This window comes from Microtus pennsylvanicus, chromosome 11, assembly GCF_037038515.1.
Source record: "Microtus pennsylvanicus isolate mMicPen1 chromosome 11, mMicPen1.hap1, whole genome shotgun sequence".
In the NCBI taxonomy this organism is placed as follows: Eukaryota; Metazoa; Chordata; class Mammalia; order Rodentia; family Cricetidae; genus Microtus; species Microtus pennsylvanicus.
Window position 1 is genome coordinate 100254730 of NC_134589.1, and position 27812 is coordinate 100282541.

General features: G+C 46.3%; 1 protein-coding gene across 3 annotated transcripts in view; it reads left to right on the top strand.

The window, feature by feature from the left end:
* Window positions 1-27812, top strand: part of Snx29 (sorting nexin 29) — a 420267-nt gene that overhangs the window by 12997 nt on the left and 379458 nt on the right. For 2 of the 3 annotated variants that reach the window (XM_075942055.1, XM_075942056.1), the window contains exons 2-4: window positions 3755-3816; window positions 6079-6131; window positions 21329-21453. In XM_075942055.1, coding sequence (XP_075798170.1) covers window positions 3755-3816; window positions 6079-6131; window positions 21329-21453 — 240 coding nt within the window. Of the gene's footprint in view, window positions 1-3754; window positions 3817-6078; window positions 6132-21328; window positions 21454-27812 lie in introns of those variants that run through there. The other variant, XM_075942057.1, reaches the window with a different exon arrangement.

Sequence of the window (27812 nt, forward strand, 5' to 3'; positions counted from 1 at the left end):
TTTTGATGGTGATCTAAGAAGAAATAAGGAGGCTTGTTTGGCTCACTAGCAGCTGGTGTTAGCTTACACTGTCCCTGGAGATAGCAGGAAGACTAGGGTTCACCTCTGGAGTGTAACTGAGACATGGCTGTTATTGCAAGGTGTTTTGTGGACAGGTGTGGTGCCAGTGTCAATGTCTTCTCCCCCAGCCTTAGTTCTGTCTCTGAGTGGAACCCTTTCTCCTTCTTGGTCAAGGATTGTGTAGATTGGTCATTTATTGACCTAGCCCACAGTTGGGGCTCAGGAGATAGTGTTGACTTGACATTCTTCCTGTGGAGTTTCAGTGCTGGAAGTTGTAGGGCTTCTGGGCTCTGATGCATGCATGCGTGTGTGCTGCATTCTCTGGTTTGCCACTGGAGAATGTGAGAGAGCACGTTATGTTTCTGTGTGCCAGTTTGTGCAGGGTTCTTTCTGCATAATGCAGGGCTAGTGGCACACACACTCTCATACAACAACCAGCGTTCAGAGAAGGGAAGTGACTGCCTTGTCACATGGCCAGCAAGTGGCCTGGCTAGGATGAGGACTTACATCTTGTGACTTCCTGATGCCTGTTCCTGCCTTCATAACCAGGGGCCTCCCTCTGTACTTCCTGCTACTGATACATGGAGCCGCCTGTGCACCCTGTGTCTTGGACACTCTCTTCTCCAGTCTGTGCAGGGATAAGGTGACCACGGGTGCCCTGCTGGGTCTGATAGTCTCACTGGGATTCATGATGGTAGAGATCACTGCCGGTAGAGCTTCTAGGCTGAGAGCCTCTAGGGTGTGTTTCGCAGGGCACATGATGACCTGAGTTCAAATACCTAGTACCCATGTGAAAATGCCAGATGCAGTGGAGTATGCTCATAATCTAAGTCTGGGAGGCAGAGATAGGTGGATCCCTGGTGCTCCCTGGATTACCAGCCTAACCTGAGACCCCGCTCAAAAGGAAAACAAACAAATAAACAAGCCCAAATTGACAGCTCCTGAGGAATGAGACCTGAGGCTAAACTCTTGTGTCGGGATGCACATGCACACACATGTACCTGCACATACACAAACATACACACATCCTCTGTGGTGCACACAGTTGTGGCTGGGCACATGGCTGACTAGGAGAGTGCCTGTCCAGGGAGGTAGAAGAGCTTTTTCTTTTTCCTGGTTTGTTTTTATTGTATTTTAGTCACATCCATTTCTGTTATGATGAGAATAACGTGGTAGAGGCATTTCCAGGGTGAAACTGTCATTTCTAGTTGCTACTGTCCAGTGTGAGGAGTTGTTGAGTCAGAGGGAAGAGCAGAAACTTCTTCTAAGTGAAGAGAGGGCTAAGGAGAGGCACAGGGGTGAGGATGTGTGAGGGTTTGCTGAGAATCCTGTGTAGGGCTGCCTGTCAAAGCCTCTTTCAGCAAAAGTAATTATTTCTTGAGTGTCTTCGTTTTATCTCCCGGCTTGGAGGAAGGCAGGCATCATGATGTGATTCCAACACAGACTTCAGGGGGCCAATGTCTTCCATCAGACTCACACTTGCCCCAGTTAGTGCCCAGGTTAAAGCAGAATCTTAGCCTGCTAGACTGGTTTGAAGCACCCTCCATGACCAACTAGATGCTCTCCTGCCCTGTCTGATGGTCTTGCCCACCCCAACCCCAGGAGACTTGTAGTCCTGTCTGATGGTTCTTATGCCTACCCCTGCCCCTCTCGTCCTGAAACACAGAAGCTGAGCTTGTCTTCCTCAGCCTCTCCCCTAGCTGTTTGCTCTGCATGGAATGGGCTCTTCATTGGCTGCTGCTCTTCTTTATGAAGAATTCAGCTCCCATGTCACTTGTGCAGAGAGCTCACACCGTGCTGGCTGTAGTGGCTTTTCTGGTCCTCTCTTCCTGCTTTATTGTTGTGGTTTTTTTCCTGTCTCCATCACTGTTTATTACTCATATGCTTACACACCACCTTCTTTTCCTAATATATGAGAAAATGACTTTATACCTTTTCATTCCTGTGTCTCCAACAATCCTCCTGGTGTGGCCCAGGATTGAGGCCACTGAGTAGTTCTTTTCCTGTTGTTCAAAGTGACTGCTCTGTGACTGGGGCATTGCTATCTACAGCCTAACTCTGTTGATTGGTGCCTCCTGGCCTCTTATTGAGCATCTATGCCACCTGTTAGTGGTCTACCTGGTGCTGAAGGCTCCTTCCCTAAAGCTCCTTAGTAAACATTCTGCGTGTGCCTTGTTCTAGTGGGAATCATTTGGGAATTTATTTGACTGTAACAAACCGACCAAGCACCTATGGTGGTTTGAACAGATGTGTTTTTTGATTGATGAGAATTATTTGTGGCATTGACTTAGCATCTCACTGCCAGGCACACAAAGGTACCAGGAGGCTCCTTTGTGGTTCTCCTGGATTTCCCTTTGGGCATGTAGTTCAATGGGCAAAGGACTGCTCTGGCTCAGAGTAGAAAAGTAATCCAGGCATGAGGATTGAGGAAGGAGCGACACCCTTCGCCATTTCGCAGGGGATAGCATACCAAGCACACTCTTGCTTGCTTCTTACTGACCAACCGGTTGATGTTTGTTTATTTTTAAGACACGGTCTCAGATAATCAATCTAGGCTGACCCCAGACTCTTTTTGTAGCTAAGGAAGACCTTGAATTCCCGACCATCCTGCATCCACTTTCTAATTGGTGTGTCCACTATTTCTGGTTCATGAGGTGCTGAACCCAGGGCCCCACACATGCTAGGCTAGCATTCTGTCAACTGGGTCACATCCCCAGACATCATTGACCAACTCTGTAAGGTCAGCAATAGCTGAGAAAGTTAGCAACTAGGTTTCCCAGCCTGTCTAGCTGGTAGTAGGGGAAAAGGTAGTAAGACCATCCAAGGACAGTGCCTGCCATTCCAGGCAACTTACATGCTACTTCATGGGTAGGGGCAGCCCTACCCTCCAGGACATGTTTGACAATGTAGGAAGCCAACTCTGTGTGTGTGTGTGTGTGTGTGTGTGTGTGTGTGTGATGGGGAAAGCATTGCTAGCCAATAATCTTTAAGAGGTGGGTCTTAGTTAAGGTGTGACTTCACTGGGACCCAGGTAAAAAGGTGTGCACTCTGCATCTTTTCCCAGCAGGACATTGCTGTGATTGGACTTCTTGTTTCCTGTTTCATGAGTTTTTCCCCTTATAATAAATAAAATATAATTGTTTTATCCTTAGCTAGCCTGATTATTTCTACAGTTGGCATGGTTATTTTTATATGTGTGTGTGTGTCTGTGCACACATGCTAATGGTATCCACTGAGTAGATGCCAGGGACATTGCTACATTCCCTAAAGTATCAGTAGTATCACAACAAAGAAACTGATACATTCAATCTGTGGAAACTGCGTTTAACTGTTTTCCTGTGATGTAGTACCTCATTGTAGTGGTATAGATTGTTAGTGCCCAGTTTGTCCACTTACTTTGTTAAAGATGAATAAAGGACTGGGCTTGTTTGTGGACAGCCATGTATTATGTCAAATGTCAGAAAGCCTTTTTTTTTTTCTCTTTTGAGACAGAGTCTCTGTAGTTCTGGCTATCCTGGAATTTGCTTATGTAGACCAGGCTGGTCTCAAACTCACAGAGATCCTCTTGCCTTTACCTCCTGAGTGCTGGGATTAAAAGCCTGTGTTGTTTCACTGTGCTTGGCATCGCGTGCCAGAAAGCCTTAATCAGAGTCTAGTTATCAAATAGAAGTAATTAAACCCCATTTTATTTCAGGGTCACAGAATGATGACAAAAGGCAATTCCTGCTGGAGCGACTGCTGGACGCAGTGAAGCAGGTAAGAATGCACACAGCAGCCTTTTGTGTGAATGTCCAAAGGTAACGTAGAAGTTATTTCTTCCCTTTTATGTGCACAGCTTTATTTTGTGTCTGGGAATGGTTTTGGCTTTGTTTTGAGACTAGGTTCAGCAGGTCACCCAGGGTGGCCTTGAACTCCCTAAGTAACGTGTATTGGCCTTGTACTTTCACCTCAGCCTCCCAACTGCTGGAATTATGGCTGTGTACCACCAAGTCCAGCTGTTTCAGAGAATGGCTAAACAAAGAGTTTCCTTAGGGAATGACTGAGCAGGGAAGGCAGTAAGAGTAGGGATAGAGGAAGTTATTGGTTTGGAGTTTCAAAGTCTATCCTTTAGCAATGACTGTCTTCATTTCAGAATTTGATTTCCCAGCAGATTTGTTTTAGGGCAGCTCTTCAGAGGTGCTGGCTTGCAGTTACGACTCCCAAAGTACAAACGCCCCGAGCCTCTGTTGCCAGCAGCTGTGCTGGCGTCCTGATCCGCTGCTGTGGCTGCTGATGCTGGCTTGCCTGACACTGTAATGCTAGCTGTCATCACATGTCAACCTTGTGCGAAGTGCCTCACAGTGAATTCTTCAGCACTGACAGAGGAGTTCCTGTGACTGTTTCCACTCTACAGACCACGGCACTGAGTGAAGCTGAGAGATCAGCAGCTCACTCAAACATCAGTTAGTAAGGAGACTGAAGAGTCGCTCTCGGAAGGGACTGCTGACTGTTATTGGCATGTGATTACAAGGAGGGAAAGACCTTATAGAGTTTGTGGATTAAATGTTGAAGTGGGGCCAGAGAATCCAATGTTTGCTTGGAAGTTGAGGGAGCCTCGTGTGGTGAATAGGTTGAGGGAGTTCCACATTCTTTTCAGCTGCCAGATTTGTCTGCCTTTTCTGAGTGTGTCCCTGTGCTGGTCAGACTTTTGTTAACATGATACAAGCTAGAATATTACCTGGGAAGGAGAACCTCAGTTGAGAAAATGCCTTCATCAGGTGGACTGTAGGCGAGTCTGTAGTGTGTTATCTTGATTAATGATTGATGGAGGAGGGCCCAGCTCATAGGGGTAGATGCCAACCCTCAGCAGGAGGTCCTGGGTGCTGTTAGAAAGGCTGAGCAAGCCAGGCAGAGTAAGCCAGTGAGCCGTGTGTTCCATGGCTTCTGCTTCAGTTCCTACCTCAGTTTTCTGCACCAATTTCCCTTGGTGATGATTGCGATGTGGACATGTCCGATGAAATAAACCCTTTCTTGCTCAGGTTGCTTTTGGTCATAGAGTTTATAGGCCTAAGGTCGTCTCTTCTCCCTTGGAGTCTGGCCCTCCCTCTGCACGGGATGCTGGATGAATCACACTTGTTAGCACAGGTAGAGTTTGGTCTGCAGTTAATCCAGAACACAAGACAGCAAGACAAGGAATGAGTTCAGTGGCTGTTCATGTAGCACCTAAAGAAGCAGGTTGGGGCTTCTGGTCACAACTTCTCGGTTATTCTGAGGAGTTGAACTGTGACATTTATCTTAAAAAACAAAAAACAGCAAATGTATTTATCTATCATTTACCTACAATTAAAATATACCACTTGGCATGTCACAAATTCTGATAACAGTATCCTTTTTTGATTGTATGTAGTTTTTAATCCTAAGTCTCATAGGATGCAAGTTTGCTACCCATAAAAAAGATTCTGTCTTTAACATGGAATAGTGAGCTGGGAGTGTGTACATGTATGTAATCCCAAGATTGCTGTGAATTTGGTCACAGAATTGGCTGTGAATTGGATGCAGAGTGAGACTGTCTCAAAACAAAGCAGATCAGACAGAGGTGAAGGTGAGGTGACCTTGTGGACTGGGTTCATGGCTGAAATGGTTAGGGTAGCATTGTAGCTCTGATTTTAAACAGGTAGCTTTCCCATCCACCCAGCCTGGCAGAGCTGCTCAGCACAACAAGGTGGCTGTCATTTGACACAGTCTAACCCTTTGGGGCTCTGTCAAGAAGAGCCATCAGCACAGGCATGGAGGTTCTCAGCGCCAGAGAGCTCCCTGGTAACTGCAGGGCCTGTGCTCCTGTCTGCCTAGTTTGCCCACTTCCTGGAGTCAAGGGGGAGACTAGGCTTCCTGTAAGAGGAGTCTGAGGCTAGAGTGTTGTCTTCTTACTTTTGAAGCACCAGGGCCTCTGTCCCCGCTGTATCTGAAGGCCTTGTGGGCTGTTCTATGATGTCTCCGTCTCAGCCTAGCAGCTGACCTCAGCATTCTCTTTCTCTGCAGTGCCAGATCCGCTTTGGAGGGAGAAAGGAGATCGCTTCGGACTCTGACAGCAGGTGAGGTCTTACTTTTTGTCATCCTCATTGTCTTCCTCTCTCTCTCTCTCTCTCTCTCTCTCTCTCTGGTTTTTCGAGACAGGTTTCTCTGTAGCTTTGGAGCCTGTCCTGGAACTAGCTCTTGTAGACCAGGCTGGCCTCGAACTCACAGAGATCTGCTTGCATCTGCCTCCTGAGTCTGAGGATTAAAGGCATGTGCCACCATCACCTGCCTCAATTTTTTTTTGGTTTATGTGTTATAATATGTGTGAGTGCAAGTGCTCACATGCCACAATACATGTATGTAGGTTAGCAACTTTTGGGTGTTGGTTCTCTCCTTCCATCTTAGACTCTGGGGCTGAACTCAGGTTGGACAGGCTTCGGTGGCAATGCTTTTACCTGCTGAACTCTCTCTCCTGAACCCCTGGTACTGTTAGGGGCCTTAGCTCTGCCAGTAGTGAGTTTACAGACATGTGCACCATGCTCAGAAAACAGGTGATTTTCAAAAACCACTTTACCGTTCATGAAAAGGTGCCAAGAACAGAGGCTGCTGTGTCTGCCTCTGTGACAGACAGTTGGTTCTACAGTGCGTGTGTAGCCACTGCCTATCAACATGCTTCTAAGTTCCTCTCTTCTCCTTTAGGAATCTGCTCTATTTGAACTACCTTGCTACACAAAGTTATTCCAATAATGATTTGCAGTTGTGAAAACTCAGAAGCCTAAATAGGAAATAGGTGATTGCCTGGTGGTGAGGGTGCACGCCTTTAAACCCAGCGCAAGGGGACAGAGGCAGGTGGATCTCTGAGTTCAAGGCCAGTTTAGGCAATTTAGCCCCTGTCACAAAGAGAGAGATATAATAGAGAGGGGAAAAGATGCAAAAAGACCTGGATATATAGATAGCTTGGCATTAGAGCATTTACCTACTGTATATGAAACCCTGTGTACAATCCCAGCAACACAAACATAGCAAAGAAGCAAAAAATGATTTTATATAGGATTTCCTTTAAGCAGGAAATGCACATGTATGTAGCAATATAAAAATTATGAGATGCCCTGCCACCACACCTGATGACCCATCCTCAGGAACCACATGGTCCTGCAAGTTGTTCCCTGACTGTCACATATCTGCCATGGCATATGTGTACATATAGACACACAGACACATGCATGTACATAATAAAATATAATATCAGCGTTATGGATTAAGGTTCTCATTGTGGGATTTAGGGTCTTTCTGCATCAGAAGTGCTGGAAAGCTTGTAAATTCATGATGGTGATGTCAGTTCCACCCTAGGTCTAAGTGTCAAAGTGCAGTGAGCAGATGAGTGTGTTAGCTTGGAGAGCCCTTGTTTGGCCGGATCTGTGCCTCCTCTTGCCTCAGTCTCCCAGTGCTGGGATCACAGGTGTGCACACCATGCCCAATTGAGAATTTGCATTTTCAGTAAATTTCATCCTCAAAAGAATAACAGGAAATCTGAGTGTGGTGGTCCCTGCCTATAATTCCAGCATGTGGGAAGTGGAGGCAGGAGGATTATCAATTTAAGGTTATTTTGTCTAGATAGCAATTATATCGAGACCCTGTTTCAAAAAACAAATAAGAGTAAAGAGAACAGCTATAACTGGCAAGTCTTATGAATGCAGATCTTCTGTCCAGGAGTTGTTTCTGTTCCTGAATTGGGATGCAGAGTTAATTAAGAAGTACTCACCCTAGCCTGACCAGCATGACTTTGTGTAGTGTGTGTGTACAGTGTCTGTGCATGTGTGTGCAGTGTGCGTGTGTGCATGTGGATGTATGTGCAGTAATGAGCACATGTGCGCAGTGTGTGTCTGTGTAATGTGTGTGTATGTGTGCATGTGCGTGTTTCTGTGCAGTGTGTGTGCATGTACATGTATGTGCAGTAATGAGAATATGTGTGCAGTGTGTGTCTGTGTAATGTGTGTGTATATGTGTGTGTATGTGTGCATGTGCGTGTTTCTGTGCAGTGTGTGTGTGTGCATGTACATGTATGTGCAGTAATGAGCATATGTGTGCAGTGTGTGTCTGTGTAATGTATGTATGCATATGTGTGCAGTGTGTGTGCATGTGCGTGTTTCTGTGCAGTGCACGTGTGCACACAGTGTGTATAGTGTGCACACACTCAGGTCTGTGTGCAGTGTGTGTGTAGTATATGTGTGTTCACTTTCCTTCATCATTGTGCTGTTCATTTCCCGAGAGATATCTGTCCTCCGTAGTACAATTTATACTTGGTCTGAATAATAAAAACCGTGAGTCAGATATTAGGGGGTGAAAGCTGAAAGATCAGAGAAGCAGAGCAACCAGCTCCTAGTTCTCACCCCACAAAATCATCAGAACGAATGGGGTATCCTGTCTCAGACTGAATGCCTTCTCTGCGAAACTTCAGACTGGATCCTGAGCTTCTGTCTCCTCCTGCCGTATATTTTCTCTGCCCAGCCATATCATTTCCCTTCTCCACTGCTTGTTTCTCTTTCTCTTTTAGACTGATTCAATCTCATGTAGCCCAGGTGGCCTCGAACTCACAAAGATCTGTCTGCCTCTGTCTCCCGAGTGTTGGGATTAAATGTGACCGCTACCTGGTCTCTATGGCTAACTAGTGTGGCTAGCTCCACACTTTGATCTTCAGGCAAGCTTTATTTGTTAAAGCACAAACAAAATATCACCACATAATGTCAGATGAATGTGTTCCTACATAACAGCTGCACCTTTTCTTAGGTAAGATCTTAATGTTCGTGCTGGCAAGATGTGTCTGGCTGTGGCACCTTATGACCTGAATTTGATCCCAGATACCCAGAGGTGAAAGAAGAGAACAAACTCTCTCTATTGTCCTCTGACTTCGACATGCTTGCTATGATTTGTATGCCCACCTACACACACACACACACACACACACACACACACACACACACACACACCGTAAAAACGCTGTTGAAAAAAGTTAGTTCCTGGCTGGAGAAATGGCTCAGCAGGTTAGAGCATTTACTGTTTTTGCAGAGGACCCAAGTTTGATTCTCAACATCTATGTCAGGTGACTCACAACTGCCTATCACTTCAGTACCAGGGGATCTTATGTACTCTCCTGGCCTTTGTGGGTACCATGCATAAAGGTATGTACACACAGACATACACATACACTTAAAAAAAAAAAGAAGAAAAAGTTGATTCCGGCTGCTCTGGCTGTTGGCAGTGGCTAGGTATTGGTAGTATTAGTCATCAATTACTATTGCTTGGTGCTGTGTTGACATTGCATCTTTAGGACAGCCTAAACTAGTAACATTGTGCCTTTTCTAGAGAAGCTAATGATGGTGCCCAGATAGTGTGTTTGTCAACATTTTGGTTCCTGTGATAGGCTTTCCAAGAGAAGTAAAAAGAGGAAACGCGATGACTCATGGCTTTGGAGGTAATAGTCCCCAGTCACTGTGTCTGGTGCATGATGGTGCAAGCTGCTTGTCCTGCATCTGGGAAGCAGAAAGGGCTCCTGAGAAGGGACAATGCCTCAGTGACCATTATTCTCCAACTAGGTCCTGTTGCCTAAGGTTTCTTGAGTTCTGTCATCATTGCAAGTTTGCCCGGCTGCAGGAGCCCTCTTCCCCTCCAGAGGGAATGTTGGCTGCCATGGGGAGACAGGAGTTTTGCAGCTACTCCCTGGTCTGCATTTGGCCTGCCTACTGTCTTGAGCTCTACTTCACACAGTGTAGCCTCCCCCTTTCTCCCCTGGTAGCTATTTGTCCTCAACATGCCTGCCGGCACTAGATGAGCATTCTCTCTCTGGCACTCCTTCCTAAGCTCTCTCTACTTCCAGACACTCCAGTTCCCTCAGCCTTCTCTCAGAACACTTGACTTTGTCCACTTCCTTTTGCCCATCACCCCTTCCTGGCAGCTTCAAGGTCTATAGCTAAGGAAACGATCTGAGGCTTCAGAACAGAAGACCATGGACTCAGCCACCCATCTGCAGTCTGGGACCTGGCAAGGGGAATGCTGCTGTGCAGCTCTCTCCTTTTGGTTTGCTCTGGGACTCCAGCCCAGGGGACTGTGCATGACCAGGATGGGTCTTCCCTCTAGACTACTTTTCCATGGTGATTCTAAATCTAGTCATGTTAACACTGAGGATTAGTCACTCACCAGGAGTGGTATAGCCTGGAGTAGTAAGCTCTGGGATCCCCTGGATGACTTCCCGAGGAAGTAGGCACTCAGGGTCCAGTTAGGAGTAATCTTCTTTTTCCACTTGGGCTCTCGCATGGCTTACCTCAGCCTTAGCATTTCATGGGCCTTGTTCACTGTGAAGAGTACCCGCCATGGAGGAATGCTCATTTCACACCACGTCAGGGGAACCCTTTCCCTTTGGGAATTATAGGCTGGGTTGGCCTCTGCTTTCTGAGTGCCAGATTAAAGGTGTGTGCCACCACTACCTGGTTGCATTTTCCCATTTTAAATGCCTCTGTATTCGTCATGTGACTTTTATCTTTAGTGTGTCTCATGCTTCCCACCAGCCTCTCTTTAGTCAAAGGTGTTAACTGGATGCCATATTCTTATTGGCCTGGGAAAAACTTCTGGGTTTGGTTAATTGGATCTGACATTTCCCCCACATAGGTTTTTAATTTTTATTTTTTACTTTACATTGATGATAGAACCAGGAGTCTCACACTTGCTATACAGGTATTCTACTACAGGGGTAAGCCACCAGCCCTGTATCTTTTTGTTTATTAACCAGATTAGAAAAAATATTTTGTACATATGACACTGGGAATGTAATCCAAGAGCTTACATGTGTTATGTAGGTGTTCTACATCCTCAGCCCAGGGTAGCCTTGTCTGACTGTGTAACCCAGGCTAATCTTGAACAGGTGGCCTCTTACCTCCTTCTCCCTGTGCTAGCAAAACAAGCATGTACTAGCATACTTGGCTATGAGTTGATTCCTTCCTGGAAAAAGAGTGTTTTTAACAGATGTAGAACTCTTGGATATTTAAGAAATCTGAGCACATTTTCATATCTAAATTTAAATAAACATTTGTCTAGGGTGTAAATGATGGTTGCTGAGAAGGAGCACAGTGGACGCATGCAAACCTCATTCTTCTAGACTCCACATGTTTATTTGGTGACGATGAGAGGCAACTAGCATGCAGCATGGTCTCTGGAGTCTACATACCTTCAGGCCTACCGTGGGCACAAGTTACTGCAACTGGGTGTGTAATTTTGGGCTACACTTGTCTCTCCAAGCCTCTCCTGTGATAGACACACCAGAGGATGTGGACTAGGGTGGTGCTTATCTATAGTGGCATTTGCTGGGCACACTTAGGAAGAACTTAATGGATTCAACGTTTTTGCTCTGTAGACCGGCTCACCTCGAACTCACAGAGATCCACTTGCCTCTGCCTCCTGAGTGCTGGGATTAAAGGTGTGTGCCACCATGCCCAGCCTACATTTTTGCTTTATGCCGGGGCACACCTGCATTTTTGGGTAGTTAATTAAAATTAAGAGGACTCTGGGTATCCTGCTGCTGAGGGGGTGTTGGAGGGCACTGTTCTGTGTTTGAGACGCCGTATGAGAGGACGGTTGCCTTCAGAACACTGAGTTGAGTTTGGACATGTAAATTGTGGTGACAATCACAGTGACCTGTAATTAGATGGTACAGAGGTGACCGTAGCATTAGTGAATAAATAGGTGGGTGGAGGGGCTACAGGTTGTGCTTGGGCAGAGGTAACATTCAATATGAAGGTACGAGGAAATGGTAAAGTGGATGGACGTACGAACTTGTGTGTTGTACATACCTCTCTGCTGTCCTGGAAAAGCGTGCTGGTGGATTTTCTGTCAATTTCCACAAGGTAGGGTTATCTGGGAAGAGGGAACCTCAGTTGAAAGAATGCCTCCCTCAGAGCCAAGTCTGTGGGATATTTCCTTGATTGGTGACTAATGGAGGAGGGCCAGCCCACGTGGTCAGTGCCATCCCTGGACAGGTGGTGCCGGGTTATGTTGACAGAGGTTTCTGACTCCCCTGGTCCTGCAGCCATTCAGTCCTAAAGAAACACACAGAGATCTACATTAATTATAAACTGGTTGGCCTATTTGCTCAGGCTTCTTATTAACTAATTCTTACATCTTAAATTGGCCCATTATTCTGGTCTATGTTAGCTACATGGCTTGGTACCTTTTTCAGTGAGGCATTCTCATCTTCCTTGGCGGCTAGGTGACAACTGCAGACTGGCTCTTTCCTCTTCCCAGAATTCTCCCATTCTGGTTGCCCTGCCTCTACTTCCTGCCTGGTTGCCCTGCCTCTACTTCCTGCCTAGGCACTAGCCAATCAGTGTTTTATTAAAATACAAGTGGCAGGATAAAAGACCATTGTCCCACAACAGGGTTACATAAAGAAGCAAACTGAGGGGCTGGAGTGATGGCTCAGTGGTTAAGAGCATTGTCTGCTCTTCTAAAGGTCCTGAGTTCTATTCCCGGCAACCACATGGTGGCTCACAACCATCTGTAATGAGGTCTGGTGCCCTCTTCTGGCCTGCAGACATACACACAGACAGAATATTGTATACATAATAAATAAACAAACAAACAAACAAACAAGAACCAAGCTGAGCAAGCCATGGGGGCATATCAGTAAGCATCATTGAGGGTATTTGAGCGATGTTATGGAAATCTAAGTCAGTGTAGTGGAAATTTCATAAAATATATGAAAGCAATCTTAATGAAGTGTTCTAATAATGGGGGATATGGAGTCCCAACTGGCCATCTCTTGTTACCAAATGAGTCTTCAAGTATAGTTACTGCATTGTGTTCAGTTGAGTTGTTGGCCAAGAGAGTCCCGTGGAAATCCCCAGACGACCAAGGCTGTTGCTAAAACAGTGAGTTGTTCGTCACAAACTGACAATGGGGCCCCATTGCCTAGGCCAACACCCACACAGCTATTCCACATGGAGAATCCGAGCTGATGCCTGCATGGAGGCTTCACTCCTGCGTCTAGTTTCTTCAGTATGGGAAAGAGAAACAGAAACACCAGCACAGTCACAAAACTCTGTACCTACAGTTTGTCGTGCATTCATGACATTGCCTAGGGCAGTGGTGGCACAGGACTTGAGTAGCCAACCAGTGTCTGATTTGTTGTAATGCTCCACTCCACAGGTAGAACCCATTCACCAAGAACTGTGAACTAGATAGCCCAGAGACCTACAGTGAAACCAAACACTACTTGTCTTTAAAAAAAAGTATAGCCGGCCAGGCGGTGGTGGCGCACGCCTTTAATACCAGCACTCTCTCTCTTATGTGCACGTGCATGCTCATGTGTGTATGCGTGTGTGTGTGTGTGTTTGAGACATGGTTTTTCTGGTTAGCCCTGACTGTTGACAGAGGTTTTTGTCCCGCCCGGTCCTGCAATCATTCAGTCCCAAAGAGACACACAGAGGTCTATATTAATTATAAACTGGTTGGCCTATTAGCTCAGGCTTCTTATCAACTCTTATATCTCATATTAGCCCATAATTCTTATCTCTGTTAGCCACTTGGCTTGGTACCTTTTATCAGTGAGGCATTCTTATCTTGCTTCCTCTGCATCTGGATTACGACTGTAGACTGACCCTTTTCTCTTCCCAGAATTTTCCTGTTCTTGTCACCCCACCTCTACTTTCTGCCTGGCTACTGGCCAATCAGTGCCTTATTAAAGCAATACAACTGATGAATCTTTACAGGATACAAGATCATCATTGTCCCACAGAACCTGGAAATACCTCTGTAGACCAGATTGATCTTAGACTCATAGACATTCCCCCTGTCTCTGCCTCCTGGGTGCTGGGATTAAAGGTGTGTTCCATTACCACCCAGCTAATAATATGACTTTTTTTTTTGTTTTTTGTTTTTGTTTTTCGAGACAGGGTTTCTCTGTGGTTTTGGAGTCTGTCCTGGAACTAGCTCTTGTAGACCAGGCTGGTCTCGAACTCACAGAGATCTGCCTGCCTCTGCCTCCCAAGTGCTGGGATTAAAGGCGTGCGCCACCACCGCCCTGCTAAAATGACTTCTAATGATGTTCAGCTGTACTCAGACCAGTGCGTTATTCTGTCATCATCAGAGAAGTTTCCCCTTGCAGCAGACAGAGACCACAGGCAGGCATGTGGAAAGAGAGTCCTTAGAACACATACCTGTAAATGGAGGTCTCCATCAAATCCCTCTCAGAGCTCAGAGAACTCTAAGGAAGAGGAGCAGACAGAGTCTAAGAGCCAGAGAGGCTGGAGGACACCAGGAGAACTATCCATGCTTAATCAGCCGAGCAAGGTGCACATGAACTCACAGAGACTGAACTGCGAGCATGGGGCCTACATGGGTCTGTACCAGGTTTTCTGCATATATTTTATAGCTTTTGGCATAGTATTTTTATGTGACTCCTGAGTGTGGGAATGAGTGGGTCCTGTGCACTTGGGTTTTCTTCCTTCTGTTGGGATGCCTTGTCCAGCTGCGATGTGATGGTTTTTGCGTCATCGTATTATATTTTATTTTGTCATGTTGGTTGTTGTCTTGGAAGATCGTTCTTGTGAGGGACAGAGAGGAAGTGGTGGTGAAGAGTAGGTGAAGGGAGTTGTGACTGGAGTTAGTGTATGGGAACATAATGTGACAAAGTGAGCACTGCTGCGTTTTCTGCAGCTGCCTGCAATTCCTGTCGCCATGCTTCCCTCCATATTGCACTGTAAGTCCAGCCCTTTCTCCCTTATCTTAGCGTCAGAAAAGAGACTAACACAGGAATGACACAAGTTCTTTTAGTAACCGTATTATTTATTATTTGGTAACTTATTGCAAAGAGCATCTTACAGTCTGGACTTGCTTTGGATTCCCTGTGTAGCTAAGGATGACCTTCCTGCCTTTACCTCCTGAGGCTGTGATTACAGGCCTACACCATCATGCAGTTTAGGTGGTGCTGAAGATGGAACCCAGGGCTTTGAGCATACTTGACAAGCATTCTGCAACTGAGCCATATCCCCAACCTCACCTTCTATATTTGTTCAGAGTTTTGCTGGAGGTGGAATTCCAAAAGTACTGTCTCTTCTGGTCATGCTGTAAAGCTGTTGGGAAGGACATTAAGAAAACTAATGTGGTAGCTGAGGATCAGCTCAGTCTGTGAAGTGCTTGCTGTACAAGCATGGGGACCGGAGTTCTGGTTGTCAGCACCAGCGCACAAAGCTGGGCATAGTAGCGCATGCCTGTGATCCCAGTTATGGGAGACACACTGCAGGACCCCTGGAGTCTGCCTGCCAGCTAACCTAGCAGAACCGTGAGTTCCAGTTTTAGTGGAAGAGCCTGTCTCAAATGCAAGGAGGATAGTTCCCAAAGAATGACAACCAAGGTTGACCTCGGGCCTCTAGATGCACATAAACCACTTCACACAGACACACACAGAGCACACACACATATATAAAATATACATGCACATACATATACACCCACATACACAAGCACACACTTCTACATACACACATACATGAGCACATACAGGCACAAACACACAGGTGCATTTTTTCAACTTAGAGTCTCTTCCAAATGACTCTTATCTTGTGTCAAGTTGACACGAAAGTAGCCAGCATATCCATTTTTCTTTACTTAAAATAGTAACTCTTGGGCTATCAAGATGGCCCAGCAGGTACAGGCTCTTGCTACCATGCCTCATGATCCAAGTTTGATCCTTGGGACCCACATGGTGGAAGGGGAGAACCAAATCCCACAAGTTGTCTCCTGACTTCTGCATGTGTGCTGTGTCATGTGTGGGTATGCATGTACACAAAGTAATTAAACTGCAATAAAATAACTTTTGATGTTTTTTGCAGTATTTTATTTGTTTTATAAGCATTTTTGCATATTTATTTTCTGTATGGACATATGTGGAGGTTAGCAGACAATTTTGGGGAGTTTTTCTCTCCTCCATTTGAATCCTTAGAACTGATCTCAAGTTGTCAAGCTTGGGTGCAGGTCCTTTTCCCACTGAGCCATGTACTGGCCTGAAACATGCTACTCTCCATCTGTATATTTGCTTGTTTTAATTTAATATTTTAAAGTAAAGCTTAAAAAACATTATTTTCAAGCTGAGCATGATAGCTCATATCTATAATCTTAGCAGTCAAGAGGCTGGGGAGGAGGTTGCTGAGACTTGAAGCTGGCCTTCATTACATAGTGAGTTTGAAGTCAGCCTGGGCTACCTAGAAAGAGCCTGTTCTCTCCCCCCCTTTTTTATAACTGTTCTAGAGCTCTTCCTGTAGACCAGGCTGCCCTTGAACTCAGAGAAATCTGCCTGCCTCTACCTCCTGAGCACTGGGATTAAAGGTGTGTGCTGCCACAACTGGTATAAGAGCCTTAAAAAATAAAACAGGGGCTGGAGAAATGGCTCAGTGGTTAAGAGCACTTGTTCTTGCAGAGGATCTGGGTTCAGTTCCTGACAGCCACATGGTGCTGCACAACCATCTAATTCCAATTCCAGGCGATCTGACGCTCCTCTGCTGACATCTGTGGCACCAGGCACCAGCATGGTGCAATCATACATGCTGGCAAAACTTCTGTACACATAAAAATAAGAGATCTAAAAAAATTAAAACAAAGTGCTCAAGCTCCCTACATGTTTTAGTTATTCCCCCTCATTTCTGCCTTCAAACAAAGCTTGTTCAATCTTTATGATTGAGTAGTGGTATTCTGGCCTTTTTCAGTGCCTCAGAGAGGAGTGAATACAGGAAAATGTGAAGGCAAGAGCCCAGCTAGTCATTGTTTCTCTGGGTGGTTCTACTCAGAGCTGGAGTGCAGTGCCCGGCACAGTGAGGCGTGGACTTAGTCTCAGCCCCTGCTGTCTTTTCACTGCCCACCTGCCCAATGCTCAGCTGCTCCTGTGCATGTTTTCAGGGCTGAACAGATACACTGCCATTTGTTTAGCTGCTTCCTTTAGTGCTAAGCATTTAGAACTACCTTTTCAGTAGTGTAAATTACACCATTTTTATTATTCAATCTTTATCTCATATAGATTGTAGTCTAGTGTGTGTTTGTGTGTGTTTGCTAATGAAGTTCATGGGCAAAGGGTGTGAACCTCTCACAGACTTAATTCATACATGTAGGACATGACCCTTTTCAAATGGTCATCATGTCCTGCCTTGGTTTGAGAAGGGTAACAGACAGACTTCATCTTACCTCTATGCTAGCTAGTGCTTTCATTGGTTGATTTTAGGGATGCTATTGACTCTGTCCCAGTTAACATTGGAGCTTTATAAACAGGGTCAGTCTTGTTCAGTTTTGAGGTTGCATTTGGTTTTCTCAAAAGGGTCTCTGTGTGGGGCTGAGATGTCAGTCTATGGTAGAGTTTTTGCCTAGCATGCTTGAGGTCCTAGGTTTAATCCTTAGAACCATCACCAACACCTCCTCCTCCATCACCTCCTCCACCACCTCCATTGCTTCCACCTTCACTGCCTCCTCCTCCACCGCCTCTTCTACCTCCTCCACCTCCACCCCCAGAAGCTAAGAATGGTGGCTGATGTCTGTAACTTCTGCAGTTGGGAGTTGAGGCAGAGAAAATGCCATGAGTTTGAAGCTAACAGTGAGTTCCAATCCAACACAGATAACAGAATGAGTCTTTGTCTCAAGAAAAACCAAACTCTCTCCCACAAGCCCTCAAGGGCTGGGGATGCAGCCTAGAAATGGAGCGTTTGCCCCCATTATTCCATCGTCAGACGTTTCCGGAGTATCTGCAGTATGCTGCCTTTGTTGTTGTTATTGTCATTTGCTAATTGACACATGCCAGGGCCATTTGGAAAGAGGAAACCTCAGCTGAGAAATAACCTCCCTCAACTTGGCCTGGAGGCAGGTCTACAGGACATTTTATTGATTAATAACCAGTGTGGGTGGACCAAGCTCACTGTGTGTGCCACCTCTGGGCAGGTGTATCTGGGTTCTCTAAGAAAAACAGACAGAAAACCAGTAAGCAGCATTCTTCCTTTGCCTCTGCTTCCTTTCGTGATGAAGTAAACTCCTCCCCAGATTGCTTTTGGTCATGGCAGTGAGTACAGAAATGGAAAGGTAAGGAAGGACACTGCAAAGAAGCCTTTATTTTATTTATTTAATTTTTATTTTTATATGTTTTGAGACAGGTTTTTCTGTGTAGTCCTGGTTGTCCTGGAACACTCTATATAGACCAGGCTGGCCTTGAACTCGAATCTGCATGCCTCTGCCTCCCAAGTGCTAGATTTGAAGGGCTGTGCCACCATGCCCAGGTTTATTTCTTTGAGACAGAGTCTCATGTAGCCCATGCTGGTTTCAGCTGGATATGTAGTTGAAGCTGACCTTGAGTTTCTGATCCTCCATGGCATGTACTGTGACACAAACCACCTTTCCTGGTTTTGTGTGGTGGATTGAGCTCAGCTTTGTGCATGTTAAATAGTACTCCATTTAGCGGTTCATTCTGTGAACAGCTGTTTGCCTGCAAACCTGGGTGGTGTTACTGAATGATGCTTTTTTAAAAAAACTAAGAGCCTGTTATTAAGAGCCTCGCTCATTAATACATCCCAACTCATTAACTTGGAATGTAAGTTGGATATGATACAATGCCATTGAGGCAGTCAGCCTTTCACAGTGAACTTAAAGAACTTTTGGCAGAGGGAATTCTGGGAAATACAGATTCAGCTAAGAAAAATACATGGACGAAAGCAGGTGCTTCTTTGATCTTGTAGGAATTAGCACCGTACAAGCAAGGGCAGGAAACAGTGGAAACCTTCCCTGACCTGGCCATGCAGGGAACCTCTCTGTGTGCCCACACCTTAAAGGATAAACTCTTGTGTGTGTCCACACCCCTAAAGGGTAGACTCCTGTATGTGCCCACACCCCTAAAGGGTAGACTGTGTGTGCAGGTGTCCCTTCTCTGACTCCCTGGTCCTAGGGACTTGAGTTACAAGCTATGAGAGCTCCCCTGAGATGTGTCTCTCACTGAACTATACAGCCCCAACCCTGTGCTCTCCACCCCAAGGGGAAGGACCATTTGGATCACATTGTCTGCAGTGTGGGGGCAGTGCTCAGTCAGCAGGAGAGACATGGAACTCCAATACCAACTACTAAGAGTGCCTTAGAAAGGAACACAGGGTAAAAGCACCCAGGAAGCCTTCCTGGAGGGATGTGTAGACAGTTGAATACTAGATCACAAGTAGACACATGCCTAAGTCAAATAGAGAGGTTCACAGGGACCTAGAGGATGTTGACATGGACTCGTCTCTGACTTGGCATTGTGATAAGTCATTATAGGAGTAGCACTAACCTGGGTGTTTCTGCTGTTAGTGTAGTTGTGACCTCTGTGTGTTTGGGAGGTTGGGCTGCTGATGCAACTGGACCCTCCAAAACACAGGCTTGCTGCTTCCCTGCTTTCATTCCCCTAAGGGGCCTGGTTTTATCTGGGGTTGGCCAGGCAGTTCCTGACCTATTCTTTGGAGCCACGCAAACTGCCAGGGATTGTTAAATGGGTGGTTGAGTTTGCAGAGATTCCTTTTAAGCTAGGGGCCTCCATTAATTACAAAGAATCCTCAACCTTGTCTAGAGTTGTTTCTCCTAAGACAGCACCCTTGTCTTGCTCTAACTTTGGTTTCTGTGGATTTCAGACAATTCTGTGTCTGTCCCAGCTTTCAGGAAGCCCTGGAATACGTGCATGCCTGTTTGTCATAGAGGAGTGGCAGACACACATTAGTTCAGGAGTGACAACTGCTGCACAACGAGGGTTGTCTCATTGTGGGTGGATCCTGGGACTCGTGCTTTGTAAGCACTGGGGAGCACGTACTGGCCCAGGCCATGCTGGCTACTGGTGTTTCAGGAAAGACCATCCGAGAGGCCAGGAATTGAGCTGGATAATAGAACCTACCCCATCAGGGCTCCTAGCATTGTTGGGGAGTTACTGAGGTAATAAATGTGAAAATGTTTCATCACCCATATAGCGACAGCCCCCTGGAGCGGGACTGTGTCGGATATGTTGATGGGTGGAGCGGATATCCTTGAAGTTGGTCAAAGTTGAGCCAGGTGGTGGGGGTGTTTGGGGGGGTTCTTTGCACTGGGCCCCTCTGCCTGATTTGCTGCCTTTTTTGTCATATTGAGGCTACTGCCATCCGATCACAGAATGTTGGCCGGGCTGAGCCTATTTCCATTCCCCATGCCACCCTGGTCTAATTTCTTTCAATTTCTGAGGCACTGAAATGTTTCGTGTGGTCTCTGGCCTTACTTTTCTCAGTTAGAACAGTGCAGAGGCTTTGGGGTAGGGCTCTTTCTGTGTCTCCTACTCTGTTGTGATTCTTTGCTTTTCTTAAATAACTCTATCTTTCTGTTTATCTATCTAGTTTTGAGGCAGGTCTCAGTAAGTAATCTTGTCTCCTCTCTCTCTCTCTCTCTCTCTCTCTCTCTCTCTCTCTCTCTCTCTCTCTCTCTCTCTCTCTCTCTCTCTCTCTGTAACCTTGTCTGACCTGACAACAGGTGAGGTTGACCTTGAACTCAGAGATCCAAATGCCTCTGCCTCCTGAGAGCTGGGATTAAAGGTGTGTGTCACTGTGTCCCACCTTTCCCCCCCACCTTTTGTGTTTCCAGAGCCCAGAACAAGGCCTAGCACATGGGAGCTATCACTGGCTGTGAATGGAAGGGCTCAGAAAGCATGGACCAAGAACCAGAGGCCCAAGAACCTAGGGAGGACCTGAGAATCCAGTGTGATTTCCCTGACTTCATCTCTCCACGGGCATGCTCAGAAGCTCCCATTTTTTTTCAGTTATTGAGAAATTCAATTAAATGCACAGCAATTGTAACTTAATTGAAAATTTTGTCACCTCTAGATAGGAATTCATGATGTAATCTCTTATAATATAATAAGTAACAAGAATTCACATGACAGTAAGTAATAGGCCATGAAAGTAGAGTGTTTCTGGTTTGGCAGGCTACTGGATTCAGCCTCTGAAAATGTCATCTAGCTTTGTGCTTTGTAAACTATGTGATCTGAATTGAGAGTTGAGACTTGTGAATTGAATGCAGTTCCCACAGGACTGATTTGTTTTTAAACTGGCTTTGCATCACCTGCTGGCTGGCACCCTTTCCCCTGTTCTTCCAGCACTAGTCCTGAGGGGCAAATCCAGGTGTCTTCTGGAGTCACACCTGGCGGCTCACCTCAGTGCTGGAGCCCACTCTGCTGCTGTCACTTCCCAGGTAGACTGATGAGTCCCTGCTTCTCCTGCAGGGTGACCTGTCTGTGTGCCCAGTTTGAAGCTGTCCTTCAGCATGGCATGAAGAGGAGCCGAGGATTAGCGCTCACAGCAGCAGCCATCAAGCAGGCGGCGGGCTTTGCCAGCAAAACTGAGACAGGTACTTGATGCCCACTTCTGCCTTGCTGCTTGTCTGTCTTTCCATAGCAGGCTCTTTGTGTGGGCCTAGGCCTGTGCTTGTGTGCCTAGAAATTCACAGAGTGAAAAAACAGAGGTAAAACAGTCTAAGCTGTCTAGCCCCTTAATTTAAATGAAGTCATCTTTTGTATGTGGTTCCTAGAGCCAACAGTCACCATCTCCTCTGGGGCTGGCTGTCTACAGCCACAGTGCTGATTCTACCAGTGTGGTGTAGCAGTGTTTGGGAAATTAATAATCTGTTTGAATTCGATGTGTGGGGATAGCATAACATTGTGTAATTAAATGACTTCAGCAGCACCAGAAACCCCGCAGGTCTCAGAGCTCAGAGTTGTGCTGTAAAATACTGTCCCTGAAAACAGGGAACACTTGGTGCTTAGTGGGGACTCTGGCCCTTGATGATCCTGGATTCACGCTAACTCTTTCCACTTTCCAGAAGTACATAGGCCTTTACTGCTCCCACTGAATGGCTGAGGAAGCCTGCCAGGTGAATGTTCTGCTCTGGCCACGAGCTTAGAAATATATTGTCATACAGAGATGGCTGGGCATCTCTCCATTCTTCATGTTTCAAAGGCAGTTTTTGGGACCTTTCTTTGGCCTGCTACCTCCAGTTCCCGACTCTTCCTTGTCCTCATGCTAATGCAAGCATTACTGCCAAGGAAAAAATGTGTCCTCTTCCCACTGGACATTCACAGAGCAGGCGTGTGTGGTGGGGGTGTCTGCGGGAATCTGGCAAAGCCTCTATTTGAGACCAGGGTCTCCTGTGTACCTTGTCCACATAGTCTTGTCAGATACCATGGTACGCTGTGGCCTCTGGCCAAGCAAGTGTGGCTGTCTGCTTGGGACTTTCAGCCTTTGACCTTGACCTTCATTCTTCCTGCCCCAGCCTCCTCTGCCCTGGGGTTACAGGGGGGCACCACCACACCTAGTTCTAGGCCTTCTTTATTTTCTCTCAGCTCTTCAAGAAACCTTTGATTCCTGTTTATCTAAAGAGTAGCTCATTCCCAGAAAAGACCGTGGTTCTGTGGATGGAGAGAGACTGTGCCTGGGGTGAATTCCTTTCCCTTACGGAATTTCACACATAATTGTCTTTAGTACCCCCAGGTCTTCTTTAAGCCAGCAAAGGAGCCAGACATGGTGGTGCTTACTTAAAATCCCAGCACTAGGAAGTTAAGGCATAAGGATGAGAAGTTTGAGGTCAGCCTGGGTTGTGTGAGACATTGTCTCAAAAACCAGACAAAACCCAAACCAAACAAAAAAAGGTGAGGAGGGGCTAATCCTAAGAAAATCTGAGCCAAAGACCTCAGTGTCTTTCAGTCAGCTTCTGCAAGGTGCCTTGCCCACCTCAGAAGTTGACGGCAATGATTTATAGTGGGGTCTCAGAAGCTTTCCTGGGGTGCATCCTAAGCCTACATATGGTGTGGGCTAGGGTTTGGGTTGCTTGGTAAGATTTTCCCAGAGTCCCCTGTGTTTGTTAAATCCACTTTTTCTTTGTTTCCATCTTTACCTGGGGCCCTTGATTGCTTCCAGTGGGTGACCTCAGCTGCTGGCCGCAGAGGCAAGCCGTATTTGGGCATTTGTGATCCTGTGGGTGCTCTCTCTGAGCCTTAGTGCTTAGAACCCAGGGAGCGCATGGTCTCTGAGGGTGGTTGCAGGTTGTGCCACAGCTCATGGGAGACACTGACTTGTGTTGCTCAGGAGTGACCCTTCCTCCCCAGCTCCCTGAACTTTCGCCCTCTCCTTCACCTCATCCTTCACAAGTTCTGACCTCTTAGCTGGCCTCACAGGGAGATTAGCTCTTCCTGTGGCCTCACAGTCTAGAATTGTCTCTTGTTTCTTGACTCTGGTAACCAGGAAAGCCCCGAGGCCTTTGTGAGGGCCTCAGCCCTCAGCCCCACCTGCCTCAGCTTAACTTCCCTCTGTAGCCTGGAAGTGGGGACAGGCTCTGCTGTTGTCTGCTGTGCCAATTAGAAGCCAGGAACAGAGCACTGGCTTAGCCCTGGGGTGGTTGCCAGGGTTTCATTGTCATCTCTGTTGGCTGCCTTAATTAACCATTCACTGGCTGCTAGCCCCGCCTTGGCTGATTAAGACCTCTTCCCTTGCAGGGAGTGATTAAAAGCCTCCCAAGGGAGCAGGGCTGGTGGTTTATCAATTGAGATCAAGTTGGAGAGCCTCGGGAGCAGACCTTTGGGATAGAATGAGGAACATGAAATCCAGAGAGAAGGATTGGGTAGATATGAGCCTCTCACCCCATAATGTAGCATAGGGGTTGTGATCTGTGGCTTAAGTTGGGCAGGGCTGTCATCCTTCCCAGTGACTTGTCAAGCTGGAGTCCGTGGGACATCTCCTCTCTGACCCGATGTTTCCTCATTGTAAGATGAGGCAATCAGAGGCCCAGGTTCAGGGCAGTCTGCATTTCAGTCATCTTCGATGCTGTCCTTGTTTATGGTAGCCAGGAGGCTGCTGTATCAACTCTGTACAGTTGGGCCTCCTCAACTGGGCATCAGCTCAGTGGTAGGGTGCTTGCCTAACACGTGTGAGCCTAACACATGTTTCAATCCCCAGCACCACAAACAAAGCAAACTCATTTCCCTCTGAAGAGAGAGACGCTCCACCTTAGAGTACTGACTGAAGGATGTGTGACCGCCAAGAATGTGGTCTTCCAGTGTTGGGCACAGGGTGACTGAGCTTAGTGACTCGGTTCCTTAGGCACTTATTTTTAAGATTCTAACATTTAAGAATTGTGGAATTTCATGTTGAAATAGGGGTTTCTACTTTAAATCGCAGCCTGCTGTCCCTTGGTTGGCGCTGAGTCCACTGGCAAAGGTGTCCTCACACCAGGCATGGCCAGCCTCTCCCTGCTATCCCTGAAGCATGAGATAGTGCTGGCTGTTGTCTGCTGTTCCTCATAAGAATCGAGGGAGGTTGTTTCTACCCCTACATACTGATAACTTACCTCTGTCCTTTTTAGACCATGATCCAGGGTCAAGGAAATACATTTGAGCATGTGGACGTCGTGGGGACTCACCTTCCAGAGTCCTAGAGACCTGTCCTGTGTGCCGATGAGGATGCTGAAGTATTCTGTGTGTGCACCTGTGCATGCGTGTGTGGAGGACATGCCTACTGCTCTCTACCTCATTTGTTCCCTCATGACAGCTGGAGCTCACCAGGTGGCTAAACCGGCTGGTGAACTTCAGGGATCCCCTTGCCTCTGTCTCCCAGTTCTGGGATTACAGAACTAACTTTTGCCACACCTGGCTAGTGCTTTGCTTGCTTTATTATATGTGTGTATGTGGTTGGTGTGCCATGGCCTCAGTATACAGGTCAGAAGATAATCGTGGTAGCAGGTCCCAGGGATGGAACTCAGGCTTGGCAGCATGCATCTTTACCCACTGATCATCTTTTCATATTGAAATGCGGGTTTCAGCCCGCAAAGTGACTTTTTTTTTTGAGGATGTTGTGTATCTGAACTCATTCTCATGCTTGTACAGCAAGCAGTTTTCTTACTGAGCATTTTTCCAGTCCCATGATGTGTGTTTGTAACCTCAACTGTGATGAAACATTGAATACAAGGTAATACAGAAGCACAGAGCAGCTCCATGTAGCATCGCTAGTGTCGCTAGGCTCTCATGTTCCCGTGTCTTGGGCTTGCCACCAAGCCTTGCCTGGAGCTTCTCCCGTTTCTCACACAGGCCTTTGTTTTGCTTCATTTTGAAGGAAACTTCATGTCCTCATCAGTGTGTGGTTTCAGCATTGTTCTGTGAGGTTCTGTTGGGCCGCGGGGTACCAGGAGCTGATCTGCCTCCACTGATGGTCAGTGCTGCATAGCCTTTTAATCTCTTTGGAGCTGTTGTGAGCACTACTTCTGGAACTGTTTTTGTTGTGTTTTGGATGTGTATGTGTCTTGGAGGTAAATTCATGAGTCATGGGGCTCACACACCTGAGCCGGAGACTGTGGTTGAGGTTCAGCTTCTGCCAGCAGGTGGTCCAGGTGTACCAGACCTGGGGTGGTTCCACATCCTGGCTTATAACTATGTTTATCTTCCAGGCTTTGTCATTTCCCGATGACCATGGTGTTGACCCTGTTTCTCAGGCTTGTCGGCTACCCAGATACCTTCTTTTATAAGGTTCAAAACTTTGGCCAATTTTTTTCCTTGGGTTGCTGTTCTTCTAATCTGTATGAGTTTTTGATAGTTTATAGGTACAAATTCTTTATTCCTAGGACACAGGAAACTTCTCCCACTCTGTAACTGACCCTGTAATGATATCTTTTGATGGATGTAAATACTCCATTTTCTTTTTTAAATTTTTATTTATTTAATTTTTAATTTTTAATACCAATCCTAGTTCCCCCTCCCTGCTCTCACACCACTCTTCCACTTCCCCCCACCCTTCCCCCACCCGCTCCTCAGAGAGGGTAAGGCCTCTCCTGGGAAGTCAACTCAGTCTGTCCCATCACGTCATTGAGGCAGGATTAGGCCTCCCTGCCCCATGGTATTCCACTTTCATAGCCTAATTTATCTTTCATCTTATTAATTGAATAGAAAATAGAAAAGAATCTGCTTAAGAAATCTTTGCTTATTCTAAAGCCATGAGGATCGTCACATAGCTGACTGAGTATATGTGAGGGCTAGGATGCTATTCTTCCTTGTGGAAGTCTAACTGAAGAAGAGCTGTTTATTGGCTCCTCAACTGCCCTGAAGCATCCCTTGGTCATAAATCAAGAGTCCAGGTATATATATTTTTTCTTCTGGACATCATATCTGGATAGTCTTTTAACCTGTGCCAATAGCACTGCTGTGACTCTCCTCCTGGGCAAGCACACCAGCCACTTGGAAAGGTCAGCTGGGCCCGATGACTGTAAGGCCCCATCATGGAGGGGTGGGGAGGGCCAGCAGATGCTCACCCGAGTAGTCAGCCTCTCCCTACCCACTGTTGTTTGCAACTCTGCCTTAATTGCATGTGGAAGGGCTACAGTGTATTGTGGGGAAAACTAGAGGAGGCTCCGTCTCTGCCTGCTGGATAGAGGCTTTCCAGGGGTGGCCCGCTGGGCTGGGGAAGAAGCACCTGCAACTCTGTAAGTAGCCCATACTGTAAGTAACTGTAAGGACACACTGTAAGGAATCCCAAGAAACTCATTGTTTCCCCAGAGTCAACTTTGGCAGAATCATGCCTTAGTTTGTCATTGACACCTTAGGAGAAAAGGTAGACAGCATGTTCTAATTAGGGTTTGTATTGCTGTAATGAAACACCATGACCAAAAGCAAGTTGAGGAGGAAAGTGTTTATTCAGCTTACACCTCCACAGCACTGTTCATTATTGAGGGGAGTCCGATCTTCTGGAACATTTTCTCAATTGAGGCTCCCTCATTAGCTCTAGTGACTCTGCCATCTCAGTGTTTGTGTCCCTTTGGAGAGGGTTTAGCGACAGCACATTGTCACCTGTGCTGTGATTTTAAGAAAAGCCTTTGTATCTGGTAAGTGTAAATCTTGGGTTTTATCTTTTTAGATTGTTTTGGCTGCTCTTGATTTCTTTTGCATTTTAAATCATCTTGTCCATTTCCACATATACAAAAAAAAATCTCTCTTGGCACCACACTTGGGATTCACACTTGGCACCACATTGAATTCAGAGATGAGTCTGGGAAGTCACATATTTGCAGTAGTGGATATTCCAGCCTGTGAATCTTAGGTAGCCTGCGTATTGATGTCCTGTTAGTTCTCAGTGTTTTATGGAATCTATGAATATTGTTGCTTAGATTTATTTCTATATATTTGAAACGTTTTTGTAGTAATAAGGGTGGCGGGGCTGCGTCCCCAACACCCCAGCTGCCTGCTCGGCTAGCTTTTGCCCTGAAATAAGAACACACAAATTGTATTCATTTAATCACTGCTTGGCCCTTTAGCTCTAGCCCTTACTGGCTAATTCTGATATCCCGATCAACCCATCTCTAATAATCTGTGAGCACCGGTCTTACCAGGAAGATTCTAGCCTAAGTCCATCCTGGGTCGGAGCTGGGGCATGGCGTCTCTCCGAGGCGTCTGCTCCGGAGAGGAGAGCTGTGGAGTCTGACCTCACTTCCTCTTCCTCCCAGCGTTCTGTTCTGTTTACTCCTCCCACCTATCTTCTAACCAATGAGGACCAAGCAGTTTCTTTTTATTTAACCAATGACCTTCCTCCATCACGTTTTGATGATAAAAGTAGCGTTTAAAAATAGTTTTCAATATTTTTTACTGATACCCAGACATTGTTCATTAATCATGTTTCTAGCAACCTTACTAAAGTTGTTGGTTAATTCTAGAAGTTTGTAGAGTTTTTGGCTTT